The sequence below is a fragment of the Microcebus murinus genome, chromosome 14 (assembly GCF_040939455.1).
Source record: "Microcebus murinus isolate Inina chromosome 14, M.murinus_Inina_mat1.0, whole genome shotgun sequence".
Lineage (NCBI taxonomy): Eukaryota > Metazoa > Chordata > Mammalia > Primates > Cheirogaleidae > Microcebus > Microcebus murinus.
The window spans coordinates 52,729,321-52,756,696 of NC_134117.1; the positions used below are offsets into that span (position 1 = coordinate 52,729,321).

The window sequence follows — 27,376 nt, forward strand, 5'->3', positions numbered from 1 at the left end:
CTTTCTATTTATAGTAGAGACGGGGTCTCACTTTTGCTCAGGCTGGTTTTGAACTCCTGACCTTGAGCAATCCGCCCGCCTCGGCCTCCCAAGAGCTAGGATTACAGGCGTGAGCCACAGCGCCCGGCCACAACTTAAAATTTTAATAATGTAATGTGTCAAAAACCACTGAAGTGTATATTTTAAATGAGTGAATTGTATAGTATGTGAATTATATCTCAATAAAGCTATTAAAAAGCAAAGAATATTATGTGCATGAAGTTAATAATCTTGCTAAGAGAGAGGAGGCTGCATACAGTGACCTATGGAAATTCTTCTTTTCTTTTCATTTTTTTTAATCCATAGACTCTGCTTGATATGGGAATTCTTCTTAACTATGGGAATGCAATTCTTTATCACATCGTCTGGTCCATCATGACCCTGAAGAGTCCCCAAGGAGGAGGCATGTCTACCCCGGGTCTAGCTAAGGGAGGTTAGTTAAAAATTAAACTTAATCAGGAATCTTGATAATGCATCCTTCCTGCATCGCTGCCCCATAAGAGCTATCTGGGAAGTTCCAGACTATATTAATTTGGATCATCAACCAGAGATTGACTGTTATCTGCAACCAAAATAAGGTTTTCTCTTGTTACAGCTCTAGTTTCCAAAATATTATGTGTAGAATTTGCAAATCAAGTTTCAAATTGTCATCTACTTAACTTATAAAATAATACTAGGGCATCTCCCAAAGCTCATCAAAAATGCCGCATTGTAACATATGTAAGGTAATGATCTACTAGTTAACTCAAGGGCCAATATTTTGAGTTATAAGTGAAGAGGCCATGTAGCCTAATGTCACAGACTTAGGACTTAACAGACAGGCCTGAGCTGAAGCCCAACTTTACCCTGTACTAACTTTTATTGCCTCCCTGTACTTTAGTATCCTAATCTTGAAAAGGGAAATAATGAATTCTCCCTCAAACAGGTGGTGTGAGAACTAAATTGGGCAGTGACTACTTAATGGGTATGGCTTCTCTTTTGGGGTGATGGAAGTGTTTTGGAACTAGACAGAAGGTACTGGTTGTGCAACTAGTGAATGTACTAAATGCCACCAATTGTACACTTTAAGTGGTTAATTTAAGTGGTTCATTCTATGTTATATGAATTGCATCTCAATTTTTTTAAAGAAAGGACCAGAATAAGGCAGCAGCTGTATTAACACTTGACAACACTTTGGTTCCTCCCACCTAACCTTCAGGATCACTCAGTCTGCACTTCAGTTCCCAGATCTGCCATGTGACAGCCGTGTGGCCAAAAGCAAATTATGAAATTCATACTAGGGTAACAATACTATTACTGTACATACCTCACAGGACTGCTTCAGGATGAATAAGACAATCTATGTACTCCACACGGCATTGAATGAATGGTAGATACTATCATTAAAGGACACAAGGCCCAGAGAGGTCAAGTAACTTGCCTAAGGTCACCAGGTCATAGTAAGCTGAGTCCAGATTTGATTCTTTGTGGTCTCCATACAAAGGAAAAATTTTATAACGAATATTTTGTAAACAAAGGCACATTTAGTTACAATTTCCCATCTTCCCTGCATATGGCGACTTTTGGAACACCCTATAGTGTAAGCAAGAGCGTTCTCCTCTCTCCCACTTGCCTATTTATTATCAGTATGGCTCTTATGTTTCTAGTGGCTTATAATTCATTATTGTATCTCATTATTTTGATGCTCAAATTGTCCCAGGTTTGGCCAGACCCTCAGTCTGGCTCCTGTGTCTTTTGACATGGCCCCAGCAGATTTGGGATATGACACAACTTCTGCCCCAGCCCTGGAATCAGCCATTTCTCCAAGAAGTCCTGGTTCCTTTCCTTAGGGAAGGGCATTAGTGACCAATAGTGACAGTGCCACTGATCAAGCCATGCTTCACAACCCATCCACAAGGCCCGTGAGCACCAACCTATCTGCTTTGACTGCTGTCTAGTGTATATAGCACGGTGTGTACCTCCCACACTCTGCCCCTCTGCTCTGCCAGCGATGACACCCAGGTGGCCTCTGTCTGTCCTTAGGGGCCGGTGTGGAAAAGTCTTTGGATGTGTGCCCAGGAGCAGGACTGACTGCTCCGTTGAAGGATTCATGTGCATACTTCCTCTAACTGCTCTCTAGAACTCCTGCGGTCTACCAGGAGCTCGGTACCCGCCTCACTGCCAGGGCTTTCAGGGAGGCCTCGACCTGCCTGTCCCCCCTCCAGGCTGACACACACTAAGGCCCTGACCTTCAGCAAGGTTCCTGCAGCCTCCTCCCTCCCCTGCCGGGAGCCTCATGGTGAAGGCCGGCTGCTGTCCTGCCCTCAGGGCTTGGCAACTGGGATGTGGCTCCACCCCAGCCATCCTGGGGAGATGGAGAAGGGGAAGGGGAGGCCACTGGCCCAGGAAAGCCCCTCGTATGTGTGTATGCACTTCCACGGGTGATCACAAAGCACTTCCACGTGTGATCCCCCTAGGCCACAGGGGCAGTGCAGCGCAGGGCTCCTCTGCCCACTTTGCAGAGGGGGAAACTTAAGAGCATGCAGCTATTAAGAAACAGCTGTGCCCTGAGTTTGCTGACAGCTGGTTCACATCATGCTCCAGTGTCCCATGTTCGTGCCCGACTGGATGAGGTGGGCATGGGAGGGGAGAAAGTGACTTGGCAGGCGGTTCTGACCTATGGGAGCTCCCAGCACCATGGGAGTTTGCAGGGATGTGGGCCTTCCAGAGCACTCTGCTGGGTTGTTGCTGATGGTGGTTTTTTAGGTGTTAATAACATGTGTTTCAGGCTTGCTGACTTAAGCTCTTTAATGTATTTAATCCTCACAATAGCTGTCTGAGTTGAGTGCTACTATCTCCGTCTCACAGATGAGGAAGATGAAGTGTGGAGAGATCGAGTCCTTTGTCCAAGGACACAAGCTGGGAAGTGCTGGAGCCAAGCTAAGAAGCCAGGCCGGCCTCACAGCCCGCCCCCACCCCCACCCCACCACTCTCCGTGGCCCTCAGATAAGGGAGATAGAAAACAGTCTTGCCCAGGGCTGCAGGGACCCAGCAGGAGTGTCTCTGGCTTCCCCTGACCAAGACGCTCACCCACCGCCACCTGGGCCACCTGGCCAGTCCCTCCCGAGCCCAGGGCTCCGCGCTGGGGACACAGGGTAGGAGTCACAGAACCTCCAGGCCCTGTAATGTCCCCATGACAGTCACTTCCTTGCTGACCTGCCCAGAGAGAAAGGGTTTCCTGGAGATGTTCTCAAATTCATTCCAGAGTCTTCCAGGCCTTTTTGTTTCTGCTGTGGGTCACAGCGCAGAACAAACCTCTCTCTTCTTGTCCATGACAACACTTCTGAAACCTGTAGCTCAGCAAATGCCACCACCTTCTACAGGCAAAGGCCCCCAGAGCCTTCCCTTCACGTGATATTTGGGGAGTGGGTGCACAGTAGTGAGACGCCCGTGATCTGGAGTCAGAAAGGTGAGCCTGGCTTTTCCAGTGACTGCCTGTGTTGCCTTAGGCAGGACCTCTGAACCTGAGCTCTCTCACCTATATGAGGTCACACTGCCCGCCCTTCAGGGAGGCCATGTGAAATGGACAAGACCCCTGTGTGCAGTGTGCCAGCAACACGCATTCAACAAGGGCAGGCCCCTTGCTCCCTGCCACTAACATGGGGACCACCGAGCACCACCCCCAGATGCCCAAGGCAAGCCCTCGGGCCTCAGCCAACAGCATCCCAGCCTGAGTTCACCCCTGAGAGGGCCTGGATGCCAGATCACGTGGACAGGGAAGAGGCGGTGAGCCTCAGCTTTCTCCTGAAAGTGCCACAGCTCCCTGAGCCCCTCACCACCATTCACCAAAGGACAAAAGCCCCAGATGTGGCCTCCACTGAGAGCTGAGAGGACCGACTGCCACTCGTGTTTGTGGCCAGGGTCTGTACAGGTCATGGCAGGGACCATCAGAGCTGGGAGGGCCCTCAAGTTGTGGAAACTGAGGCCCAGCAGGAAGTAGCGACTTTATCCCAGGTCACCTGGCCACTGGGTGGCAGGGCTGATGTTGAGACGGAGAAGGCCGGCCCGAGCAGAGAGGAGCGATGTGCTCCTCCGTGCAGCCGGCCCCGGGCCCTGTGAACAGGCAGCCAAGCCCTGCACAGGAGAGCTCACCGCCCTCAGACTTAGGGGTGACCTGGCCGCTCAGCTCCTGTGGCAGGCCCCGTGTATTGGACGGGGGCCAGTCCATAGCCTTGAACGCTGCGGGATCCAGGAATGCTTGCGCCAGGGGCTGGGTCGCCAGCAAGAAGACACTACCTGTCTGGCAGGCAGGTCCCATATGACAGGTGAGAGGACGGGAGTGAGCGTGAAGGAGGCGTGGGAGGGACCCAGAGTCCAGGGCACACCTGGGAGGAGGGAAGACTCGGAGACAAGGCTGTTTCCGGAGCGCAGGGTCACGAGCAGGCCCCACTCCTGGGAGATGAGGAAAAGCGAGATCAAGTGATATTAGAGCCCGCCCCCGGCCTTTGCTCCTGCGACGCAAATGTCACCTTGCACAGCGGCCAGCACCCTGGCCTCGCGCCTCCCAGCCCTTGTAGGTGAAGGAAACGGCTGCCCACGCCAGTTCTCGCAGCTCTCCTTTCGATCTGGGCCCCCATTTTCCCTGCCAATAACGGCTGGGAAGAAAAGTGCTGATTCCTTGGTATCTTCACCGTCTTCACGGTAGCAGCAGCTCTGTCATGGCTGTACCTGACAGCACAGCTGGCAGCATGGGCCGGGGGCACACACCAACGCTCTGCCCCTGATCACCTAGAATGAGAAAACCCCCGTGTGCTGGGCTTTTGGAAGGTAAAGTCATTTCATGGGGAGTCAACTTCCACAGGACACAGAAGGAAACCGAGGCCCAGGGAGGGCTAGTGCCTTGTCTAAATGGGCCCAGCAAAGGAGGCCACTCCTGGGAACTGATATTTGAGGCCCTGGACTACATAGTTCCTCGCAATGACCCATTTCGCAGGTATGGAAACTGAGCCTCAGATTTGTGGTGCCCACGGTCGCCAAGCCAAGAAGTGGTGGAGGCAAGATTTACAAAAGCCCATGTGTGTCACCCCTCAACATGGAGGGGCAAGGCCAAGGCCAGAGCCTGGTCTCCTTGCACCGGCCCCTCAGCGCCCAGAAGGTAATCTGGATGGCAGGTTTGGCCGAGCAGCTCAGGAAGGGCTGGACCCTGGGCTGAGAGCATCACAAGCTCACTGTCAAGATACTCTCACTTCAGAGATGGGGGCTCAGAGCTGCTAAGTCACCCCATTTCCCCACCTGCCGCTGGGGACCACTGGTACTGCCTCAGTTTCTCCAGAGGAGCTTGGACTGGGGGGTGGCTAAAGACCCTTCCCACTCTGGACTCTGTGACTCCTCTGTCCATCAGCTGGGGAGCCAGCGGCCTGTGCAGTGGCCAGTGCTCCTGAGGGCGGGAAGAGGGTCTCCCTACGAAGCTGCTGCCACAGGTCTGCTGGGCACGGCATGAGGACCAGCTCAGCACAGCCTTGGAGCACATCCGTCCGGGTCTCAGCCTGTTGTTTCCATACCTACCACTGAGCTGGCCTCTCTAGGGTCTGCAGAATTCTCCAAGCTGCCCAGCTGAGGATGGTGACAGCCTTCACAGGGCAGAGCAGGGATTAGGTGTATCTCTTTCCCCTGATTTAGCTGGGAGTGTTTCAGCAGCTCAGAGGAAGAAGCAATAAGGCCATCAGAGCATGTCAAAGCTTGGCAGAAGCAACAAACCAGAGCAGTCACATTAGCAAGTGACAAGCCCAAGAGGCCAACTGGGATTTTCTGGATAAAGCTGAAATAAGATCATTTACGCTCACAGCAACCTGACAACAGAGACAGATGGCTGGAGGCTGGAGGGGAGGATTTCCAATGATCTGCATTTTGTGGATGGGGAAACTGAGGCTGGGAGAGGTTAAATAAGCTTCCCCAAGCCATATAGCACATCAGCAGCAGAGTGATGACAGAAGCCAGGTCTCTGGATCTGGCACACCTGGAGAGGAAAGGGGCCTCAGCTTCTGCAGTTCTGTGGGCCATGCCCTCATCACCACTCACCCGCGTCCTGCGGCTCCCCGAAGCCCAGCTCATAGGTCACTTCTTTTGTCATTCCCCTCGTTCCTCCTCCAAACTCTCATAACATTTTCTTTATGTCATACTTGTATCACACATCACACTCTGCAACCTGTGACTATGTTTGTTCACTCTATAGGTGTGTTACCAAGAGCAGTGCCCACGGCGTGCTCAGTAACTGTTGGAGGAATGAATGAATGAATGTCTTACTGCCAGGACTAGACCACAAGTCCCTTCAGGCTTGAGACCACCCTGGGCTGGGCAAACCGCAGACCCACCATCCATGCAGCTTCATCAATTCTGTGGTCCCCCAAGTGTACAATGGTGGGGTGGTCATGGGCTTCTATGTCTCTGTGTCTCGGGCGGGGACTAAAGGCAAAGGCTCACAGACCGTGGCAGGGGAGAAGGAACTCAACCAGGGTTAAACGTGCCGGGTCTTGCCCTCCTCCCACTGCAGACAGCCATCCGGATTCCTGCCTGTGCCTGTGGGAAGCCTGGATAATCAATACTAGCAGCATCGGAGTGGGCAGTGTTTATAGAAAATTACTTCCCCGAGGTCAGCTTGGCCTCATCTCACTAATCATTAGCAGTATTGACTGGTAAACTCGTTTCACACCAGTGAGGCCAGCCGAGAAGCAAGATGATTAAAAATGAGCACTCCAGAGCGCTGTTCTCCATCCCTGTGGCACCCATGGTCCAAAGGATGCCAAGAGGAGGAGGGGTCTGGGCCCAGGGAAGCAGCAAGGGGCGGTGGGCTCCCAGCAGAGACCAGCTGGCCTCCGAGTCCGCACTGCTTGAGAACGCAACCCAGCCCGGCCGCAGAACTCAGCCTCCAGGCAGCTCTTGGTGCCTGGGGACCAAAACAGCTAAGCTCAAGGATGTCCTGCTGTGCTGCGCTGAGCTTCACACCCCCACTTGAAATGCCACAAGAGAGAAACAAGCAAACTGTGGTCACCTGGCGGGGACAGGGAACTGAGCCTGTGACAAGAACAATCCCTTCCGAGCCACGTGCACGCACATCTCTCAGACCGCTCGCTGCTGGTGGGAGCCGGGTGGGGGCAGCGGCTGAGCCCCCCTGCACTAAGGCGCATCCTGGCACGGGTGGGGCCGGAAGCAAACAGAAATAGAGCAGCCCCCGCCCCCGGGGAGCAAGCAGCTCACTGCAGTTCCTGAGCCCCAGCCCTCAGGAGGAGCTGGGTGGAACAGAGTTCTTCGTCCACTGCTAAAGAAGGGCCATTTGGCAAATGGCAAAAGATTTATTCAATCTGAAGAAAAACCAGAGTACGAAGAAGGTCCATTTGGGAGGGTGGCCAGGGCCAAAGACCCGGGACTTTGGCCCTGGCCCAACAGCGTCTTTGGCTCTGCCAAGAGGATTTTGGCTCTGCCATTTAAAGCCACACACCCTCGGGCCAGTCCCTCAACCTCTCTGAACCTCTGCCTCTCAAGACAGCTCTTCTCCCTCATGGTCTGTGAGGTGGGACCACAGGTGTTGCCAGGAGGGACCACAGGAGCTCTCCAAGGTGGATGACATTACTGAGGTGCATAAGTGTGGCAGCCACCTCTCTTCAGAGGATGAGAAGCACAGAGTGTTTTAAGAATCTACTAAAGAACCAACAGACACCTTTCCCTGCTTAAGTATGAGCCGCAGGGGAAGAAAAAGGAGAAAAGCCCTGGCTGTAATTTCCTTCTGTGCCCAGGCTGGCCAGCAAAGGTGGGCTGACGGGTGGTCAGGGCCACCCGCCACAACCCTTCCTTCCAAAGGCTCCCTGTGCCCGGGGCCTACATGCAATCAATGCCGACTCCTAAGATCCTCCTCGGAAACCACACGGTCTTCTCACTGGCCACTCTGGAGACAGCCAAATACGCAACTCAGATAGCCGAGCCCACACCGTGGCATTTATCTCCTCCCTCCCCCTCTCCCACACTCCGGCCTGCGCCCTCCCCCAAGCTGCCCTGGGCCTCTTTCATAAATAGTTCCTCCAACTGCTTTGGTTAGACGCTCTGGGGAGGGCCTCGGAAAAGAATGGCAATTCCACTGTCACCTCTGGAGCATCTGCAGCCGCTCCCTGGGAGCTGGTGGCGTGCGTGTGTCTAGACACCCTATGGAGGACTAGAGCTGCTCCATCCGCTGTGTCTGTGCCACTGCACTGCAGGGTGACAGGGCTGGTGGGAGGGAACCTCCTCTGAGGTTCTCCCTGGGGGTGGAGGGCGAGGATGGCTCCTTTGTAAATCCTTCACGCTGAGAAATCAAAGTGGCTGATACCAACTGTACAAATCCTTCTGCTCGGGTTGAATATCATTGTCAGAGAAACAAGACCTCCCTTACAATCGCAAAAAGAAGAAAAGCTCCCAAGGTGAGGATGAGTTAGGTAGGGTGCTGCTGCCCAGGGGAACCAGCTCCCAGGAAACAAAATGGGTTGAAGATGAGGCGTGATGGGGTGGGGGTGTTCTCGTTCTCAGCTGCCTTTGGCTTATTGGTAAAGCTCCCTCCGAAAGGCGTTTTTGCGGGACTGGAGCAGCAGAGCACCACGTGCAGGGTCTAGGGGGTAGCAGGGTGCAGGAAGAGCAGCACAGTTACAAAGCTCTTCTCTGCCACCCTCCCAGCACCTGTCAGCTCTCATGGCTGGGCTTGTTGCTCTTCTTGCCCTGACGTAGCTGCTAAACTCACATGTGCACACATGCACATGCAGACATTGGGAGGAGGAGCAAGAGGGAGGCTACGGCTTCTTCTGGGACTGGAATGGGAAGGCGGAGGTGGTATGTTTATAGGCCTGCCTCCCCGAGGCTGTGTTTATATGAGCTTCCAACTAGAAAGGCGGCCACTAGGAACCTACACTTGGGCAGAATGGTGCTTATTGATTGCGAGTTCTGGTCTTGCTCAGTGGTTCTGTCTTGCCTGCACACTGGAACCGTCTGGAGAGTTTAAAAAAATCATGAAGCCTGAATCCCACCCCCAGAGATTGTGATTTAACTGGCATGAGGTGTGGTCTCAACACGGGGTTTTAAAAGCTGGCTGGATGACTTCAAGGTACAGCTAGTTTGAGCACCACTGGTGAGGATTAATGGGAAAATCTGTTGACGATTCTTCCATCTTCCATCATGCGTGCTGCCTCCTGCCTCACTGTGCATGGCAGAGCTGGAAGGAGCAAGGCTGACTGCCTTCCTGGCCTAGAGAAACCTGCCTCATTATCTTACACCGTTCTCCCCACCAATTTCCTTCCAACCAAAGTTGCGCTGCGGCTTCCTATCCCCCTATAGCTATGTGCAAAAATCTTCTCTCCCTATGCAAAACACTGTCCCAAATATCTAGGGCTCTGCAACAAGACTGCTTGGGTTGGAATCCTGGCTCTGTCCAGATGGCGTGACCTTGGCCAAGTTACTTAACCTCCCTGTGCCTCTGTTTCCTCACCTGGAGAGAATAATAGTACCTGCCTCATAAAGTTGTCTGAGGATTAAACAAGAACATCCTTGAAAAGTGCTTAGAGGAGGGTATGAAGTGAATGGTCACCTGAGTGTCAGCTAGCGCACTGCACGATGCCAGAGGCCCTGATAACAGCGAGTGAGCTCTGTCTGTCTTTGTGACTCCAGCTCAGTGCCTGGCACAGAGTAAGTCACTCAGTTAAAAACAACCACTGGTGAATGAATGATCATTCCCCAAATGCCTGAATCCATGTCTGCATAGCCACAAGCCTCTTACTCCTTGAATGAGGCGCCCCTGCAGGGCTGGGCTTGAAAATCCAGAGCACTGGCAGCTCTCCAGCACCCTGGACAGAGACAGGGACAGGCGGGAGTAGAGACTGGTGGCGAACAAAGCACAGAAGCTATTTACTGTGTTTTAAAAGAGGGTCAGGGAACTTCTCTTCATGCTGTTGGCCCGGGTGCTGCCAGCAGAGTGCCAACAGTGTCCTGGAGACTTGGAGGTTCTGGTTCATCAAGGCTTCACTGCACAGTGGTTGGCACAGAGAATGCCAGTAGGGCAGAGACCAAGTGTGTAGAAGGTCTCTTGTCCACAAACCTGGCTTGCTAGCTCCCTGCAGGTGGACACGTGGGGCAGGGCTACAGATGGGAGCTTCCTGCACCCTTGTAGCTGGGGGCCATGTCTAATTTGCACTAATTGCTATTGATGCCTATTTGTTTATTCCAATTTCTCCTTCATGTGGCTGCACAGTTGGCAAGCACTCCCTGCACTGCCTAATGACTGCTCCCCCAAGTGCTTTCTTTTTTTTTTTTTTTTGAGACAGAGTCTCACTTTGTCGCCCAGGCTAGAGTGAGTGCCGTGGCTTCTGCCTAGCTCACAGCAACCTCAAACTCCTGGGCTCAAGCAATCCTGCTGCCTCAGCCTCCCAAGTAGCTGGGACTACAGGCATGTGCCACCATGCCCGGCTAATTTTTTCTATATGTATTAGTTGGCCAATTAATTCCTTTCTATTTATAGTAGAGACGGGGTCTCGCTCTTGCTCAGGCTGGTTTCGAACTCCTGACCTCCAGCGATCCGCCCGCCTCGGCCTCCCAGAGAGCTAGGATTACAGGCGTGAGCCACCACGCCCGGCCTCCCCCAAGTGCTTTCGAGTGCAATCGATGCCTGTGGGCACAACACGGAGCTCTGCAGGCACCAGGCAAGGGCGCGAAGTGCAGAGGGCACTAGTCTGTTGTGCACTCAGGCAGCTGCCACCTTGGAGGGCAAGTCATCCTTCCCTGGGTCCTACGACACTCAGAATGCAGGGGTCAAGGAAGGGCTTGGACTCTGGGCAGCTGGCTATGCTCAGGGCGGGGAATCCACATCCCATGCCCAAGGAGGAGACAACTCCACTTCCCTCCAGATGGGCTTGGAGCCCCAGAACCAGGGGCAGGAGAGAAGTGCCAAAGTTTTGACTTTGTCCTCCCAGATGTGTCAGCCAAGTGGGTTCCTGCTTAGTCAAATCCTTGCCAGCCTTGAAAGCTGTGCATCACGATTTTTCCCTCTTCTAAATACTAAGTGGCCATCTCAAATCCCTTTTACAGATGTGGTGAGGAAAGGAGGGAGGTAGAGGAGGAGGAAGGACCTCTGCCACCCACCCCCAGCACTGTCAGTCCCTTGCAGCTGGCCTGCCATTCTGTACTGCTCCGTTACTGGCTTTTATCTTTTCACGCTACACCATGAGGATATAGATAAGGACCACTCTTTCTACTCTTCAGATGGAGAAACTGAATCTCTGTTCCAGCTAAATGACCTCACACAGATAATAAGTGGTAAAGCCTGCTCTCAAACATAGATCTTCAGCCCCCTCACCCAGTGTCCTTTCCACCATCCTTGAAGTGGTAAGTGGGAAATTCCTCAACTGGCAATTACCTCCCTCTGTGAGCCATAATGGGGTGGAAGAGTGGGACATGGAATGACTGAGCAGCATGCTTGCAGGAGTGGGGAGGGGGGTGGTTCCGAGGGGCCAGGGAGGGCATCACATTCTGCAGGCTGGCCACTCAGAATCCTCTGGAAGGACAACTGTGGTAACCTCTCCCTGGCCAGCTGACCCCTGCCCTGGACCTTGTGACCCACCAGTTACCTCTGTCCAACCCTGAACAGTGTCCTCTGCCTCCTCTATCCCGGCCCCCAGGTAAATGCAGGCTGCAGGGCAAGGAGCGAGGTGAGTGAGCAGGCAACATGTGGCCAGGATTCCTGGTGGGCTGAGTGGCAGGAGGGCCAGCAGGCAATGGGAGGTGATCACAGTGACCCTACCTCCAGCCCCACTTCCAGTGGGTGGAACTGTTCTCCTCACTGTGCAGACGAGGAAATGGGGGCTGGCAGAGATGAGGTGGCCTGTTCACGCAATGATGTGCATGGGGCTTCAGACCTTTGCCTCTTCTGCTACAAATCCCTGAGAAGCAAGGATTCCCTGAGGTAAGGGAAGGAGGACAGGCAGGAGTCCAGTGTGGAAAGTGGTCAGGGTTGAGTGAAGTTTGATTCAGAGGCTCTTTACCTCGCAGGGGGCCACAAACCATCAGGAGAGAGAAACAAGTAGGCAGAAGATGAGTGTGCACTGGCTTCTGCTTTTGTTATCACCATGGGGGTCTCCCCTTCTGTGCCAGGCAGAGAGGAGACAGGCAGGCAGTTCCAGGGGACACACTGAGAGTCTTTCATGCCTATGGTTCAAGCTGCCTTGTGGGCCTGGGGGAAGTTCTGAGGGCAGCTGGTGCTGACAGATCAAGGTGCCCTCTTTGGCAAACGGGGAGATCTGAAGCCTCCCCCTGTGTCACTATCTGGCCTGGCAGGAGGCAGGGCTTTGCGTCCAGAAGCATTTGTTTTGCTCAAGATTCCCTACTTCCTGCTGATCCCATCCTACTCAGCATTGGTGGTCTGCAGGGTGGGCAGCAGGCTGGACCTCTCAGAGCGCTCGAGGCCTTGGCATGGTCCCTTTAATGAGATCTCCCTGGGAGGGAGTCTCTCCAGCAAGGCCTGGCATCTTTAACCGACCAAGCAGTGCAAAGTGGAATATGGTGCAGCTCGAAAGATGAGACCAGACAGATTCCAAGCATGCCTTTTACAGCTCTGAGCAGAGGTTGCTGAGAGCAGCAGCCGATGCTGGAGGAGAAAGAGAGCACCATTTGCTAATCCACATGCAGATTAGACAAGCCCCAGCCCCCAAAGGAGCTAGGCAGCTTTGTGGGGAAAGAGGAAAGAGGGCAAGAGATCAACTTCTTTGCTTTGATCTGTCTTAAGAGCTGACAGCCTAGCATGGCACCCAGGAAGCTACAGGGAGCTTGGCTGTTGCCAATTGCTCCCTTATAAAATATCAGCTACCATGGCCTTGCAGTGTGACTCCCCCAGGGAGCTTGGCTTTTCCTATACTTACAGGACTCTGGCTACAGTTGAGTGAGGCCAAGGTGGGAAAACCTATGTCCTTGCAACCTGCCAACTCAGTGTGCAAACAGTTATTGGGTGCCTACCAGGCATGTGGCATCCCTCAAATGCTTCTCCCTGCAGCCATGGAAATTCTAGCTCAGGAGGTATGAGATAGGACCCAGGAACCTGCATTTTTAACTGGCACTCCAGTGGCATTGGGATGTGGGCTCTGAGGAGCATACTCTGAGACCTTCCGTGCTCGGGAGGCGCAGTTGTGCTTGGGAGGATGGTGAGGCCGTTAACAGAGTTGGCTGCTCTGGGATGGCACCTGGTGCTTTAGGGCAAGGCCCTGGGCCAGCTCCTCTCAGACTGTGTTGCACAGTAAGTCCTCACTATATATTGTTCCTTGGTCCTTGGATACTGTGAATTTAAGCAAAACAGTGTACTGGATAACAAAACCAATTTTACCAGGCTAATTGATATCAACAAGAGTTAAGTTCCTATGGCTTCCGGCATATCATTTCCTCTAACGGGCAGTTCCCAAGAACCTGTTAAGTGCGGACTTACTGCACAAACAGATCACCCACAGATCTTGCCCAGGGGCAGATTCTGATTGGAAAAATACTAGGTGAAACCTGAGGCTCTGCATTTCTTTTTTTTCTTTTCCTGTTGTTTTTTTTTTGAGACAGAGTCTCACCCTGGGTAGAGTGCAGTAGTATCATCATAGCTCACTGCAACCTCAGACTCCTGGCCTCAAGCAATCCTCACACTTTGGCCTCCCAGAGTGCTAGGATTAGGGGCCTGAGCCATCATGCCAAGCTGAGGTCCCGCAATTCTAACAAGCTCCCAGGTGTCCCCATGCTGCTGGTCTATGGATGATCCTTTGAGAACTGAGAGTGAGGCAGAGATTCTCAAAGTTCAGCATGCATCCAAACACCTGGGGGGAGGGCGATTTAAACAGGCTGCTGCCGTCCCCTCAGAGGGCTCCAGTAAGTGTGGAGTGGGGCCTGAGGATGTGCATTTCTAACCAGTTCTCCAGTGCTGCTGCTGCTGGTCCCGGGCCCACACTTGCAGAAATACAGCCCTGGATAGAGAGAAGTGAACAGGACAAGGGTGGAATTAAGCAAATGCAGCCCAGAACATCCCTATGTAACACAGATAATTTTCTTTTTAAAAGTGGCATTGCACTATTTATTAAATTCTTAACAAGGACAAGTTTTCCTAGGATCTCTTGCTCTCTCTGGAACATTAGGTACATAGGGGGGAAAAGTTAAATTCTAGTTTAACTGAAATAGTCTCCTGTTTAGCAAAATGAAGACTCCCAGATACATGACTTTCTCTCCACCCCCACACGTTGCAGGACCGACCTGCTGTGCGGCATCGAGTGCTTGCGAGCACGTGGTGGCCTTAATGCAGTTCCCGCCCCAACCTTTAAGCCATGTGTGTTGGCGACTGGGGTGAGCGAGCTGACTTCCTTATCTTCAGGTGGCCCATCATGTCCCTATGCCATTGCTCACAGTCAGACTAAATTCCTCCACCTCCTCAGAAACCCTCCCCAGATCTTCCTGGGAGCCCCGTCCCACTAGGACGCGCAGCCAGCTTCCCTCCCGCTGAGAGTCCTCTCCCTGTCACCCCATGGCATGCCAGACCTCCCCTCCAGCTGCGGGTAGCTGTCTAGCCGTCTAGCATTGGCTTACGCTAACAACTGTAAGCAACTCGAGGTCAGGACCTGCGTCTCATGCATTTTTGTAGCCTCTGCTTCCCTGGAGACCATATTTCTCCAGGCAGTCTTGTTTACAAATACTTAAACACTTCCACACACCATCCCGTGTCCCAGAAACTTGTAAATGACTGTTGTCTGAACAAACATTCTAAGCTACAACCCCGTTTCCTCCCTCTTGAGAGTACTCACAGCCAACAACCATGTCTGGCAGGCCAGTCCCTAAGGACCCAGGAAGCCCCTCAGAAAGCTGCTGTGTGTCTGCCAGGGGGCTGGCTGTGGGAGGGCAGAGGCTTCTGGAACTATTCTGCTTCCTGTTCACCTGAACGGGGCCCAGAGCTGCAGACTCAGGGCGCCTGGCCACCGGCAGAGAACAGAAGCCCCAGGAAAGGACTTACAGAGCAAGAGCATAGGCTGTGCAAGGTAGAAGACAGGGGTGGGGACATGAGGAAGGAAGGCTGTATAATGTGGTGGGGGCATGAGCTGCCAAGAACAGCCCCCACATCTCTGCAGGACAACTCACAGGAGTGGCTTTCCATACCTGCCCATCATGACACAGAAAGAAATACAAGTTTTCATCATGAGCCAGTAGATATCCTGTGCATGCACATAGTAAAAGTGAAATTAAAAGTCAGGCAATGGTAATTATCGTGCTATGTGTGATGTACTCTGACATCTTCTATTCTATTAAAAAATTGCTGGTCTCAACCCACTAATTTGACTTCATGATTCACTAGCCGGTCATAACCTGCAGCTTGAAACAATCTGCCCCATTGTGTCTCAGGTATCTCAGGGGAGCTTCGGGGCTTTGGAATTCCTGCTCTGAGCAGTACTCCCCACCAACTGAGCACCTGCTGTATGCCAGACACAGTGCCAGACGCTCGTGGGGGCTCCGGAGAGAAGAAGCAGGTGGCTCCGGAGAGAAGACGACGTGGAGACCACCCTCGAGGACAGAGAAGGGTCACACGCATGGGTGGCAACAACAAGGGCAGTCTTGGGCTCCACAGATGTGAGACCTGAGGGTCTTTAGCCACCAGTGAGCCCCAAGGATAGGCACCGCCACCTCCCAGAGGCTGGCATCAGAAAGCAGACACGAGTATCCCTGTCCCTCCCAGCCGATGTGCCCTATTGGTTCCAAGCTTCTCTCCTCCACAGAACGCGCCACCTCCCCTGCTCTATGCCCAGGGTGGCCTAGACTGTGGAGGAAGGTCAGGTGGCAGCACTATTTGGAAACAAGAGGACAAATGAGCTGGTCCCGGCAGCTGCCGAGATGCTGAGAGCCTCCAGGCCTCCCTGGGGACATGCCACAGGTATCTCTGCGGGGGTCCCTTTGGGGTGGGAGTCCTTCCAATGCACTGGGGGGCTTGTTTCAGAGCCGCCTGTTCTCTACTTACTAAAGCTTAAAGGCAAGTCATGTATCTCAAATTCCTTTCTCATAAGAATTTTGTTTTATTTTCCTAGCACCCTCTAAGGGTTCTGACAGGAAAAAACAAGCCACTTTGAAGGTGGTTTAAGCTCCTTCGCCAATTATCCCAGCGAGCTCCTGCAGGGATCAGCCACTGGCAGCAAACAGCGCAAGGCTATTTTTCCATAACGGAGGGCTCAGCAGCCCCTCGCCGCGCCAGCGCGCCCTGTGGTGTGGAGGCGGCAGCCTGCCCTCCTGCCGGCCTGGGATTTGAGAGGCCACCAAGTAACTAGAATGGACCGGGGGAGGTAGAAAATGGAAGCAGGGTGACGCCAGCAAGGGGGCAGTGGCTGCCTCCATGCACCCTTTCTTGCCAGCTGGGGGGCGGGAGAGGGCCCTGGCATTGGTTGAGCTCCTCTGGGAGGAGCAGCTGGCCACTTGGGGGGAACCAGGATCCTCTCCTGGACAGACCCAGCCCCTGGCATCTCCACATCGCCAGGGCTGGCAGAGCCTGGGCGGCAGGGGCTCTGTCACAGGCTGAACTGACTGGGAAACACGGCCTAGTTGCTGCTGTCTCTTTTACCTGGCCAGGTGTACAACAGGCACTGGGCCAAGAAGGCTTAGAGCCTCGGTTTCTATGTGTGCCGCATGGGGACCATCACCCTGTGGACAAGGGATCACACGTGTCCTAGGTGTGAAGAGTCATCGCTGTCACTCCGCAGAAAGGCAGAGTGAACCCAAACAGCAGATCTACGGTCTGGGGCCGTTGCTGCTGAGGGACATTGTCAGCCGTGTGGGAGGGGAAGTGTTAAGGGACCCGGGCTACCCTGTGCTGCCTGCTTTGGTGAAAGTCACTTCTTGGACTGCAGCCAGCAGCGATGTGCACTCAGCCTGCTCTGCTGCCTGGGAAAAGCTACCTTCTTCTCATCTCTGATCACCTTCTGGGGTTGGAGGATGCGTTCCACGTGAAAGATGAGAAGCCGAGGCTCAGGGAGCTGCTGGGAGCCTTCCAAGGCTGCGGTTAGGAAGCATGGAAGCCAAGGCCAGCACCCGTCCTGACCCACCTCCCCACCAGCAACATGCCTGGCTTGGGTCGGCACCGGCCATAGTAGCTCTTGCTCGGTTACTGCCCCAGTTAGGTAAACAGTAGAAGAAGCAGAGGCACCAGGAAGAGCCTCAGAGAATAAGAAGCAGGAGAGGAAGGATGCAGGCAAGGAGGGCCTGGCTAGGAACGCAGGGAAGGGGGGGGCTCCACAGCCAGACCCTGGGTGATCAGGACAGCAGAGGAGGGACGGCCTCACAGCAAAAAGGCACTCTGGGCAGCCCCTTTCTAATTAAAGACTGTGCAGGGGCCCACGTGACTGGAAGCCAACCGCTTGGGGACCCTGGTCTTAGGAGCACAAGACTGAGCCAGGCGTGTCCCACAGGCAGGCAAGGGGACTCCCCCCCCCCCAGACACAGGGCTGAGTTCTGGCATCACGTATTCTCGTCCTGGCATTCAGGCAGTCTCACAGAGCAACTGGATGCTCACCGGTAATGTGCTTCAGCCTCAGTCTATTCGCCTGTTGAAGAACAGACCCAGGCCCTCAAAGGTGAGCTGGTCCTACCTCCCACCCAGCCAGGGCCAACTCCTGCCTGCAGCGTCCGCGGGAGACAGGCTCTCGCCACCGCACGAGGCAGGCCATTCCCCATGAGAAGGCTCTTGCTTTTAATCAAATGGCATAATGGCTGTAAAAGGGCTTACAAAAATGAAAGCACAACTGAAGGGGGTATTATTAACGTCATTGACATTAGAACAGCACTGACATTAGAGGCGATGTGAGAGAGGGCGAAATGGGGCCACGGCCAATGAAAGAGGGCGCACAGGAGGGAGGGGCCGCTGGAGGAGAAGCGGGCATGAAGAGACCCCGCTGAGGGCCCGGTTTCTCTGGGGAGATTAGACTGCTAGCTGGAGGGCCGCTCAGCCCTCTGAGGTCCTGATGAGACAGAGAGGCACATAATTGTGCAGGAGGAAGGATGGACCCCTCCTGGACCTCAGTGGAAACCAGCCCCTTGAGGTCTGCTGTTTGTAGAAGATGCCCATCAGACTGCCCAGCTCCCTGGTGGGGGCCCTGGAGGCTGGGCTGGCAGGGAGGAGCCTGCTCGTGCTGGCAGGCACATCCTTGCCCAGGCCCCTGCTGCCAGTGATGAAGAGGTCCTGTGAAGGCAGGGACTCGGGGAGGAGCAGGTGCAGAGGGTCAGAGCAGAAGGGTCTTGGAGACAGCCTAGGCCGGCAGGTGGAGACCAACACAGGGAGAGCCTGAGGCCCACGGTGGCCCTGCGCACGCCGCGTGCAGCCAGCAGGGCCAGGTCCACTCACCCACGATCTCGTTCTCCTCTAGGTTGATGGTCTCCAGCGCTGGCAGGGTGGTAAGCTGCTCGGGGAAGTCTTGGAACTGGTTCCGGGACAGGTCAATGGCCTTCAGGTGCTGCAGGGCAGTGACCTCACTGGGGAGGCGGTGCAGGAAATTCCCTTCCAGGTGGAGCTCTGCACGCGCAGGGAAGGAGAGCGGGGTAAGAAGGGGGCTGTCCAGAGGCCACAGAGACTGCCGGCCACTGCTCTCTGCTGGGCCAGGAAGGCAGTAAGGAAGCCCCAGACCACAGAGGAAGTCCCCCAAGCAGCTGGTTAAATGTTTATTTTTGCTAGAGGAGGGACAGCTCCTACCATTGCTCAGGGCCTGCCACCTGTCATCCTGGCTGAGGTCACCCCACCTGCTCTCGGCTTTGGAATGGAAGGCTCTCCCCACAGACACCTGGGCCTAGAGGAGGAGTCAGGATGTGCAGGCTCCTCCCTCAGATGAGGCCTCGGCTCACGGCTTGAAGGGGAGGCCAGGATGGGCAGTCCCTGGGACCCCTGTACCCCATCTAAGGGACCCTGCTCTCCACAGCACTCCTTGCCCAAGGTGCTGCCTGGGCAGCCACGTTCTTTCTGTGTCACATGCTCCTACCCTGCTGCCCCCCTGCCACAGCTGACCAGACACGGGTGGGTTCCTGCCTCGAGAGTGGTCACTCTAAGAGCTGACCAGAGCCCTGTGCGGGGATCTGGGAGGCAGGAGCTGGGCCGGGAGCCCCTCTGTCGGGAGCCTGGCCCAGGCAGTGCCAAGTGGTGGAGGATGAAGGTGAAATGCCACAGTCTAGCAAAGAAGCCAGGAGCCCACAGGGCCCTGCACAGGGAGGAGGGGTGACAAGCAGAAATAGGTCAGCAGGTAGCAGGGGAACATTACACAGGGCTGACAAGAGGGGCTCTGGGGCCCACCGCCTGGACACAAATCCCGGCCGTGCCACCTGCCTTCACTACTTTCCCTCAGAAAGCCATTTAACCCGGTCAGGTCTCAGTGCCTCACCTGTAGACAGGAACCTGTAGACAGTAACAGCTGTGGGAAGACTAAGTCTATTAATACAGGCAGAGCCCAAATGTGGTCTGACGGTGAGTCCCTCCTTTGTTACATGACCTTTGTTACAGGACCTCCCTCCTTTGTTACAGGACCTCTCATCCTGTCTCACCCAGGGAAACTGAGGCCCAGAAATACCAAGTGGCCTAAAGAATGTCCCTCAACTCTTCTCCCCAGGGCTGGTTTTGTGGGCATGTGACCTGTACAGTCACACAAGCCCCATGCTCCGAAGTGCCCTACACTTGGGGTGGAACGTCCTGTGTGGCCATGTGACTGTCTTAATCATTTTATCCTTCAATCTGTGTTTGCTGATGGAGCTGGGGTCATGTAGTCTGTGCTCACACATGGTCCTGCTGCCCACGCCTCCCCAGGATGGGTGGTCTGCAGCCTTCTCTCCCGCTCTCTGGTGCCCCAGGACCCTCCTGGCCTCCATCCCTGCTCTTCCAGGGTGCAGCCCTCCACCCCCAGCAGGGAGGGCCAGAGTCAGGCACGCCCATGCCCCGTGCCGTCTCAGATGGAGCACGGTGGCAGCTCTCCCGCCCCTGCGCAGGGCTCCTGGGCTAGCAGCACAAGGCGTGTCTGGTGGACAGCCAGCTGGAGGCTGAGTCTCAGCAGGAATGAGCCTCCCGCCCATCCCCGACCCAGGCATTGATGCACAGGCTTAAAGCTCCTTGGAGCTGCAGGTCTGCCATGGCTGAGGGGGGTGGGCTCTTAGGAAGGGAACACACCTGGCTCAACTTCCCCAGATCACCCCGGGCCAAGGCGAAACACGGCCAGTCCAACGTCTGGTAAGAGCAGAAACCTCGAAGCCGTCAGGCCTGAGGGTGCCTGTGTGTGCCCTACAACACATGCCATGGGGCGGGGCCCCAGGGTCCTCGGAAGTCTGCACTTCTCTTCCTCGCCACCCTTCCTGAGTCTGCTTGAGCTTGTCATTCTGGTCTACTGAAGGCACCTCTGGAGATGAGCCACGAATTAACAAAGTGTGTACTTTCCACACACGAGTTAAAGGCTCTCATAATTGCATTTAACGACATAAGGATGAATGGCAAAATTCATGCTAAGTTTTGGTTTTTCCTTACTTAGAACAACATGAACTAGCAAATGAAAAGCACCACACCAGGCTGAGAGAGGGACTGCAAATAAAGGGCAAAGCTTCCTTCATACCTTCACGGGCACTTTCCCTGCTTTCTAGACAAGAGAGAATTCTCGCTGGGCCCCACCAATTATGCAGCCGGCCCTGCCCCTTCCCTGTGCTCCACGCCCTTCCACAGCCCCATGATGTAGCTGCTCAGAGGTCCCAACTGCCCCCTCCAGGGTTCCCACAGTGAGAGCTGAGCCCCTCCCCCGCCCAGGGCCTCTGTACACACGTGTGCATGCACACACACAAGTACATGCATACACACGCCTGGGTACCAGCCCCATGGCAAGTCCCCTGCTCCAGCACGCTGGGGCTCTGGGCAGGTGGGAACTGCATCTGACTTATCTTTGTCCCTAAGTCCAGCCTCCCAAGGGGCACCTTGTGGTCACTCAGCAAATAATTGATACATAATGACTCTTCTCCCCCTAGGAAGCAAATAGATAATGCAAAGGGCCCGGACTGCCTCCCATTTTTCCATCTTCAGGGACATCCTGAACACCCAAGGTTCCATCAGCAGATCTACTGTCTGCTCCAGGCAAACCCAGGCCCCCTCCAGCAGCCAGGTTCTTGGATAGCCACACCTTACACCATAAAAATGACACTATGCTATCCAGATCACAATTACAAGGTCCCAGTATTGGAGCAGACATTGGACAACATTTAGTCCAGGGTTCTCCAAATGTGCTTTTGTCTGATAGCATTTCCTCAAACAGGCCAAGCATGCTGCTGCCTCAGAGCCTTTGCACATGCAGTTCCCACTTACTAAACCACCGTTTACTCGTGTATTTGCAAGCCTTGCTGCCTCACTTCATTGGTATCTTTGCTCAAATGTTACCCTACCTAAAGTAGGGTAATGATACCCACCCACTGGATTCTGTTCTGTTCTCCTGTAGTGTTCACCTTCATAGTATCCATTATTACCCAACATGTTGACTAACTTGTAAACTGTCTGCCTCCTCCTCTGAGAACATAAACTGCACAAAGGTGGCACTTTGCCTCCACTGTAGAAAAGTGTACAAACACTGCCCAGTACACAGTGAGCAGAACTGTAGAAGCCTCTACCCCTGGAGGCAGTTCCCAAGAGCCTTTTGGGAACTTGTCCCTGTGCCTAGTCTTTGGGGTCAGGGCTGATGGGGCCATGGAAGCTGATGTGGGCCTGTAATGGGTCATTTTAGGTGTCAACTTGACTGGGCTAAGGGATGCCCAGATAGTTGGTAAGGCATTATTTCGGGATGTGTCTGTGAGGGTGTTTCTGGAAGACTGAGTAAAGCAGACTGCCCTCCCCAGTGTGGGTGGGCATCCTCCAGTCTGTTGAGGGCCCACACAGAACAAAAAGGTGGAGGAAGATGGGATTGATTTTCTGCATGAGCAAGGACATCTACCTTCTCCTGCCCTCAGACAATGGTGCTCCTGATTCTCGGGCTCTGGGACTTGGAACGGGACTTTACGCCTGCGGCCCCCAGTTCTCAGGCCTTTGGACTCAGGTTGGGACTTACGCCCATCAGGGGCTGTCCTGGTTCTCAGGCCTTTGGGGTTAGACTAGAACCACACCACAGGCCTTCCCGGTTCTCCGGCCTGCAGATGGCAGATCGTGGGACTTCTCAGCCTCCATGATCTCATGAGCCAATTCCTTATAATAAATCTCTTTCTAGGTACCTATATATATCCCATTGGTTCTGTTTATCTGGAGAATTCTGACTAATGCAGGGGGTGATCTCTGGAGGTCTCAGAGGTCTCCTCCGGCAGTCCGCCCCACCCGAGGCAGCATCCCCGAGTGGCAGAGCCTCGTTCCCCTCACCATTGCTGATGCCTGCCCTCAGCCGGCCGTGTGTGGATGGCACAGGTGGGGCCGCCTACTCTGGGAAGGTTGGAGCTGAGAAGGCTCTGTCTGGCCTCTACCCCTGGGACTTTGGAGCCAGGCAGAGGGCCACCCACATACCTGCTGCCCACCCTCAGCACCAGCCCCTAATTCCTAGACCCAAGGCTCATCTGAGCTACATCGCTAGAGATGAAAAACGAGGTCCCAACCAGTCCCTCACCCTGCTCAGGGTAGCACGTTTGGGGTCATACTCAGGCCTGGCTTAGGTACAATGACATCCTTGAAAGGGACCTGGAATGACCAGGGAGGCTTTCCTTCTTGCAGTGACACTTTTCTTACAGCTCTAAAGATCACAAGGCTTGTGGATACAAAAGCAAGCTGAGGTCCTGCCTTTCTGTCCGGGCAGGCTCTCGGGAGAGGCTCAGCTACAAGGAGCAGGTGCTGGCTCTGCCCGAGGAGGGGCCTGTCCCCCTGCTGAGAAGCAGAAGGCACAGAGCAGGTGGCGGCTGGGTAGGCAGGGCTGGCACCGCTGGCGGCCAGCTCCCTAAATGTGTTAGGGTGACCAAAGGGCTGAATTGCAACTGGGAAGGGAGGGGACACTTCCCATTAGCGAGCTCTGGAGGGGTGCGGATCTGCTCTGGGACAGGGAGTGTCAGCCCGCCCCAGGGATCAGGCCCAAGCTCTTTGACAAAGTGCTGGGCCTGAGAGGGGGATGGTTTCCAGGAGACAGCTCTACTGCAAGACACCAGAGCTTTAGCTCACTAGGTATGGGACTAGTGTCTGTTTAAACACTGCTACGTTCTAGGCACTTGTTCTAGGAACACTTTAATTTTACTATAACCCATTACCCTCAATTTACAGAGACGTGAAATAACTTGCCCAAGGTCACACAAAGCCCAACCTGCCTTAGACATCTGTCTTTCCTCTTCCAGCCCCAAAGTAGGATCTGAACCCCCCAGCCAGCTGTGTCCAGAGCCTGGCACCTCGTCACATTGTTGTCCTGCCTTAGGGGCTTTGCACGCCACTTTATCTAGTCTGTACCCTTAATCCCTGCAGTGCCTGTTTTCCAAGTAGACGCTCAGCAACCTCCTGCTTATTTAGTGATGAATCAATGAAGGAGAAGAACCAGTAGGACCCAGCTCTGCTCTAACTCTTCATGTGTCCTTGGACCCATCCTCTCTGGTGGCCTCATGACCAGAAGGTCCTCCCCACCCATGTGTCACAGGCTGTGACAATAAGTTGACAGAAGGTCATAAGAGGCGGGAGGTGCTACACAATTCAGGCATTTGCTAGGCGCCCACTGTTTGCTCAGTCTGGTACTTGAACTTGAAAAGGATAATCTTTGAAAATTAAAAACACTCAACCAACAGAAGGAACTACTTCTGGTAGAGAGGTACAAGACCCACAAGACCTTTGCAGAAACAAAACTGAAAGCAACATGAAAGCAGGAATCAAAAGGGACAAATAAAACAGTGTGGGCGTGGCTGTGACACAAGGCTTGCGGGCAAGGCACTCAGACGGTGATGCCAAAACAGCAGGCACTTACTCAACAAATACTACCCAGCCCTGCCGCAGGGCAGGCACTGCGAGGGGCAGGAAGCCACGGCCAACAAGACAGTCTAGATCTCTCCCTGAACAAACTTACACACTAGTTGGGTGAGAAAGTCATAAATAAGAAAAGAAATAAGGTTATTTCAGATCGCTAGGAAGGCAGGTAAGGTCAGGGGGAAGGAACCAGCTCTGCAAAAGAGCCCAGGGAAGAGCTAACAGAGCAAACGGCAAGCGCAAAGCCCCAAAGTAGGAAAGAACCTGGTGTGTCAAAGGAACAGGAAGGAGATCCATATGTCTGGGGTGAGAGGTAAAAGAAGAAAAGTGGTTGAGAAGAGGCTGGAATTGGGTTATGCAGGGCATCGAGGACCCTGGGACGGTGCTGGATTTTACTCTCAGTGAGACAGGAAGCCAAAAAAAGCTTTTTTAGGAGGGGTGTGCATAACCTAGCCGATTTTGTGTTGATCTTGTAAATTCAGACTTTGCTGAACTCATTTATTAGATTTTTGTTTGGGGAGGATTGGAGAGTTTTTTCCCTTTTTTTGTGAGTTTTTTTTTTTTGCAAATTCCATGGGATTTTCTATGTAAACAATGATGTCATCTGCAAATAGAGATAGTTTTATTTCTTGATTTCTAATCCGTATGCTTTTTATTTCTTTTTCTTGTCCTACTGCAATGGTTAGAACTTTCAGGGTGAGAGTGGACATCCTAACCTCATTCCCAATCCTGGGGGACTCAGTGATGCACTTCATCACTAAGTCTGATGTTAGCGGCAGGATTTTTGTGGATGCTCTTTACCAAGCTGAGGTAGCGTCCCCATATTCCTAGTTTGCTGAGAGTTTTTGTCATGAATGGGTGTTGTAGTTTGTCAAATGATTTTTCTTTGTCAACAGATATGATTTTATAATTCCTCTTTAGCCTTTTGATATGATTGATTGATTGATTTTCACTGATTGATTTTCAAATGTTGAACCAGCCTTGCAAACCTGGAATAATTGATAAACCCCACTTGGCCATGTCATATATTCTTTAAATACATTGCTGGATTTGATTGCTAATATTTTACTGAGGATTTTTGCATGGCAGATATTGGCATGTAGTTTTCTTTTTCTTTCTTTTCCTTCCCCTCCTTCCCTCCCTCCCTCCCTCCCTCCCTCCCTCCCTCCCTCCCTCCCTCCCTCCCTCCCTTCCTTCCTTCCTTCCTTCCTTCCTTCCTTCCTTCCTTCCTTCCTTCTTTTTCCTCTCTTTCTCTCTCTCTTTCTTTTCTTACTGTCTGCCTGCCTTTGATATCAGAGTAATACCAGCCTCATAGCATGGGTTGGGAAGTGTGCCCTTCTCTTCTGTTTTTTAGAAGAGACTATGTAAAATTGATGTTAATTCTTGTTTTAAAAGTTTGGTAGAATTTTCCAGTGAAACCACCTGGTTCCGGAGATTTCTTCTTTGGGATCTTTTTATTTAGAAACTCAATTTCTTTAATGGTCATAGGCCTATTCAGATTGTCCGTTTCATCTTGGTTGAGTTTTGGTAGTTTGTGGTTTCTAAGAAAATTATCCATTTCTTCTCAGTTGCCAAACTTATGAGGGCAAAGTTGTTTATCATAAACCTGGTAGGTTTTGAGCTAGGCCCCTTCCCCAGGAGAGGGTGATGAGAGCAGGTTCCTGGAGTGAATGTCCCACCCTTGTCAAAGTCCCCATCTTGCCCACATCCGGCTTTATGTGCCAAATTCCATCAAAATTGTCAGAGTAAATCTCACAGGTGGCCAAGTCTAAGCCCCATGAGAGGAAAGTGTTCTAGAGAAAGGCCTCAAACTGGACACAATGGGGCCTGCTCCCTGCAGTGAGAGGGGCTGGCAGGAGAGCAAGTTCTCCTGCACCCTTGAGGCTCACATCTCAGAAGTCATGGCCCAGTAGGGTCCCTGAGTTACTTCTGCACCTACACCAGTGTCCACTGCTATACCCAAGCCGCCTTATTCACAAGCTCCACAAATCCTCTGTGCAGTAAGGCGAGGCACATGTACACAACTAATTAAAAATGCCCCGTTGGCATTAGACAAACTTTCAGTAGCCAAACCATCTGCTTCCATGGCAGGAGCCTGACCATGGGCCCGGGGACCCTGAGCTGAGGTCTTGCCTCACATCTGCTTGGAGGTGGGTCAGACAAGCCACTTCTCCCTTCTGAGCCTCGGGTCCCCCATCCCTGAAGACTTGGACTTGGAGATCTCTCTGATTCTGTTCTTACTGAAACTCCTTGCGTAGAGACAGATTTCTATGACTGGGCCATTTTCCTGACTACTTGGCCAGAGACCCCTCATAGACACAGTCAGGTCCCACGGCGTCACCGTCATCACCATATCAGAGCCATCTTCATCAAGAATCTTCCACGCACCAGACCCTGCACAGAGCGCCTCATGTGTGTTATCTCCAACCTCACAAAATCACTATGTGTAGGCCGGGCGTGGTGGCTCACGCCTGTAATCCTAGCTCTCTGGGAGGCCGAGGCAGGTGGATTGCTCAAGGTCAGGAGTTCAAAACCAGCCTGAGCAACAGTGAGACCCCCGTCTCTACTATAAATAGAAATAAATTAATTGGCCAACTAATATATATAGAAAATTAGCTGGGCATGGTGGTGTATCCCTGTAGTCCCAGCTACTCGGGAGGCTGAGGCAAGAGGATCGCTTGAGCCCAGGAGTTTGAGGTTGCTGTGAGCTAGGCTGACGCCATAGCACTCACTATAGCCTAGGCAACAAAGTGAGACTCTGTCTCAAAAAAAAAAAAAAATCACTATGTGTAGATGTTTCCTCATTTCTCAGATGGGGAAACTGAGGCCTGGAGAGGCCAATTGCTGCCAGCAAGGCTGCTGATGACTTTGCATTCTTATTACCTCCTATGTGGCCCCGACCTGGGCACTTGAGGTTTTCTGTATCGTTTCCAGCTCAGAGGAAGAACCAAGCATGACCCACAGTCCAGCCACTGGGTCAGCCAATGTGCTGAGCTCCCACCCGAACCCAGCCAGGGCCACATCTGACTTTGTTTCTCACCCATGGGGTCTCGGCACCCTGGCTGTTTGCCCAGAGTCTCACCACCCCCTCTCTGGTCTCAGGGGGCTGAACTAGGGGGCTCCAGGGCTCAGAGTCAAACGACCTAGCTTCCTGGGATGGACAGGGGCTCTGGGGGAAGACCCCACTCCATCCCACTCCCAAGGTTGTCCACAGCCCCAGTCACAACAGTTCCTGATTTATCACACCTACTAAACTGTGGCTTCCCGTGTCTGTTAAATGGACTTCTTCCCCAAGTTCCTCTTATTACTTCCTGCATCAGCCTTATCTTGGACCACTGCCAAGGCTGACTCAGAGGCTCAGATTTACCCCAGCAGAGAGAGAAGGTCTGC

The 27,376-nt window shown here is 53.2% G+C and overlaps 1 protein-coding gene across 3 annotated transcripts in view; it reads right to left on the reverse strand.

Annotated features, from left to right (window-relative positions):
- The window catches only part of LRRC20 (leucine rich repeat containing 20), an 80,818-nt gene that overhangs the window by 3,087 nt on the left and 50,355 nt on the right, over positions 1-27,376 (reverse strand). For all 3 annotated transcript variants that reach the window (XM_012762614.2, XM_012762617.2, XM_076010073.1), the window contains one exon: positions 18,413-18,580. In XM_012762614.2, the coding sequence (XP_012618068.1) occupies positions 18,413-18,580 (168 nt within the window). The remainder of the gene's footprint in view (positions 1-18,412; positions 18,581-27,376) is intronic.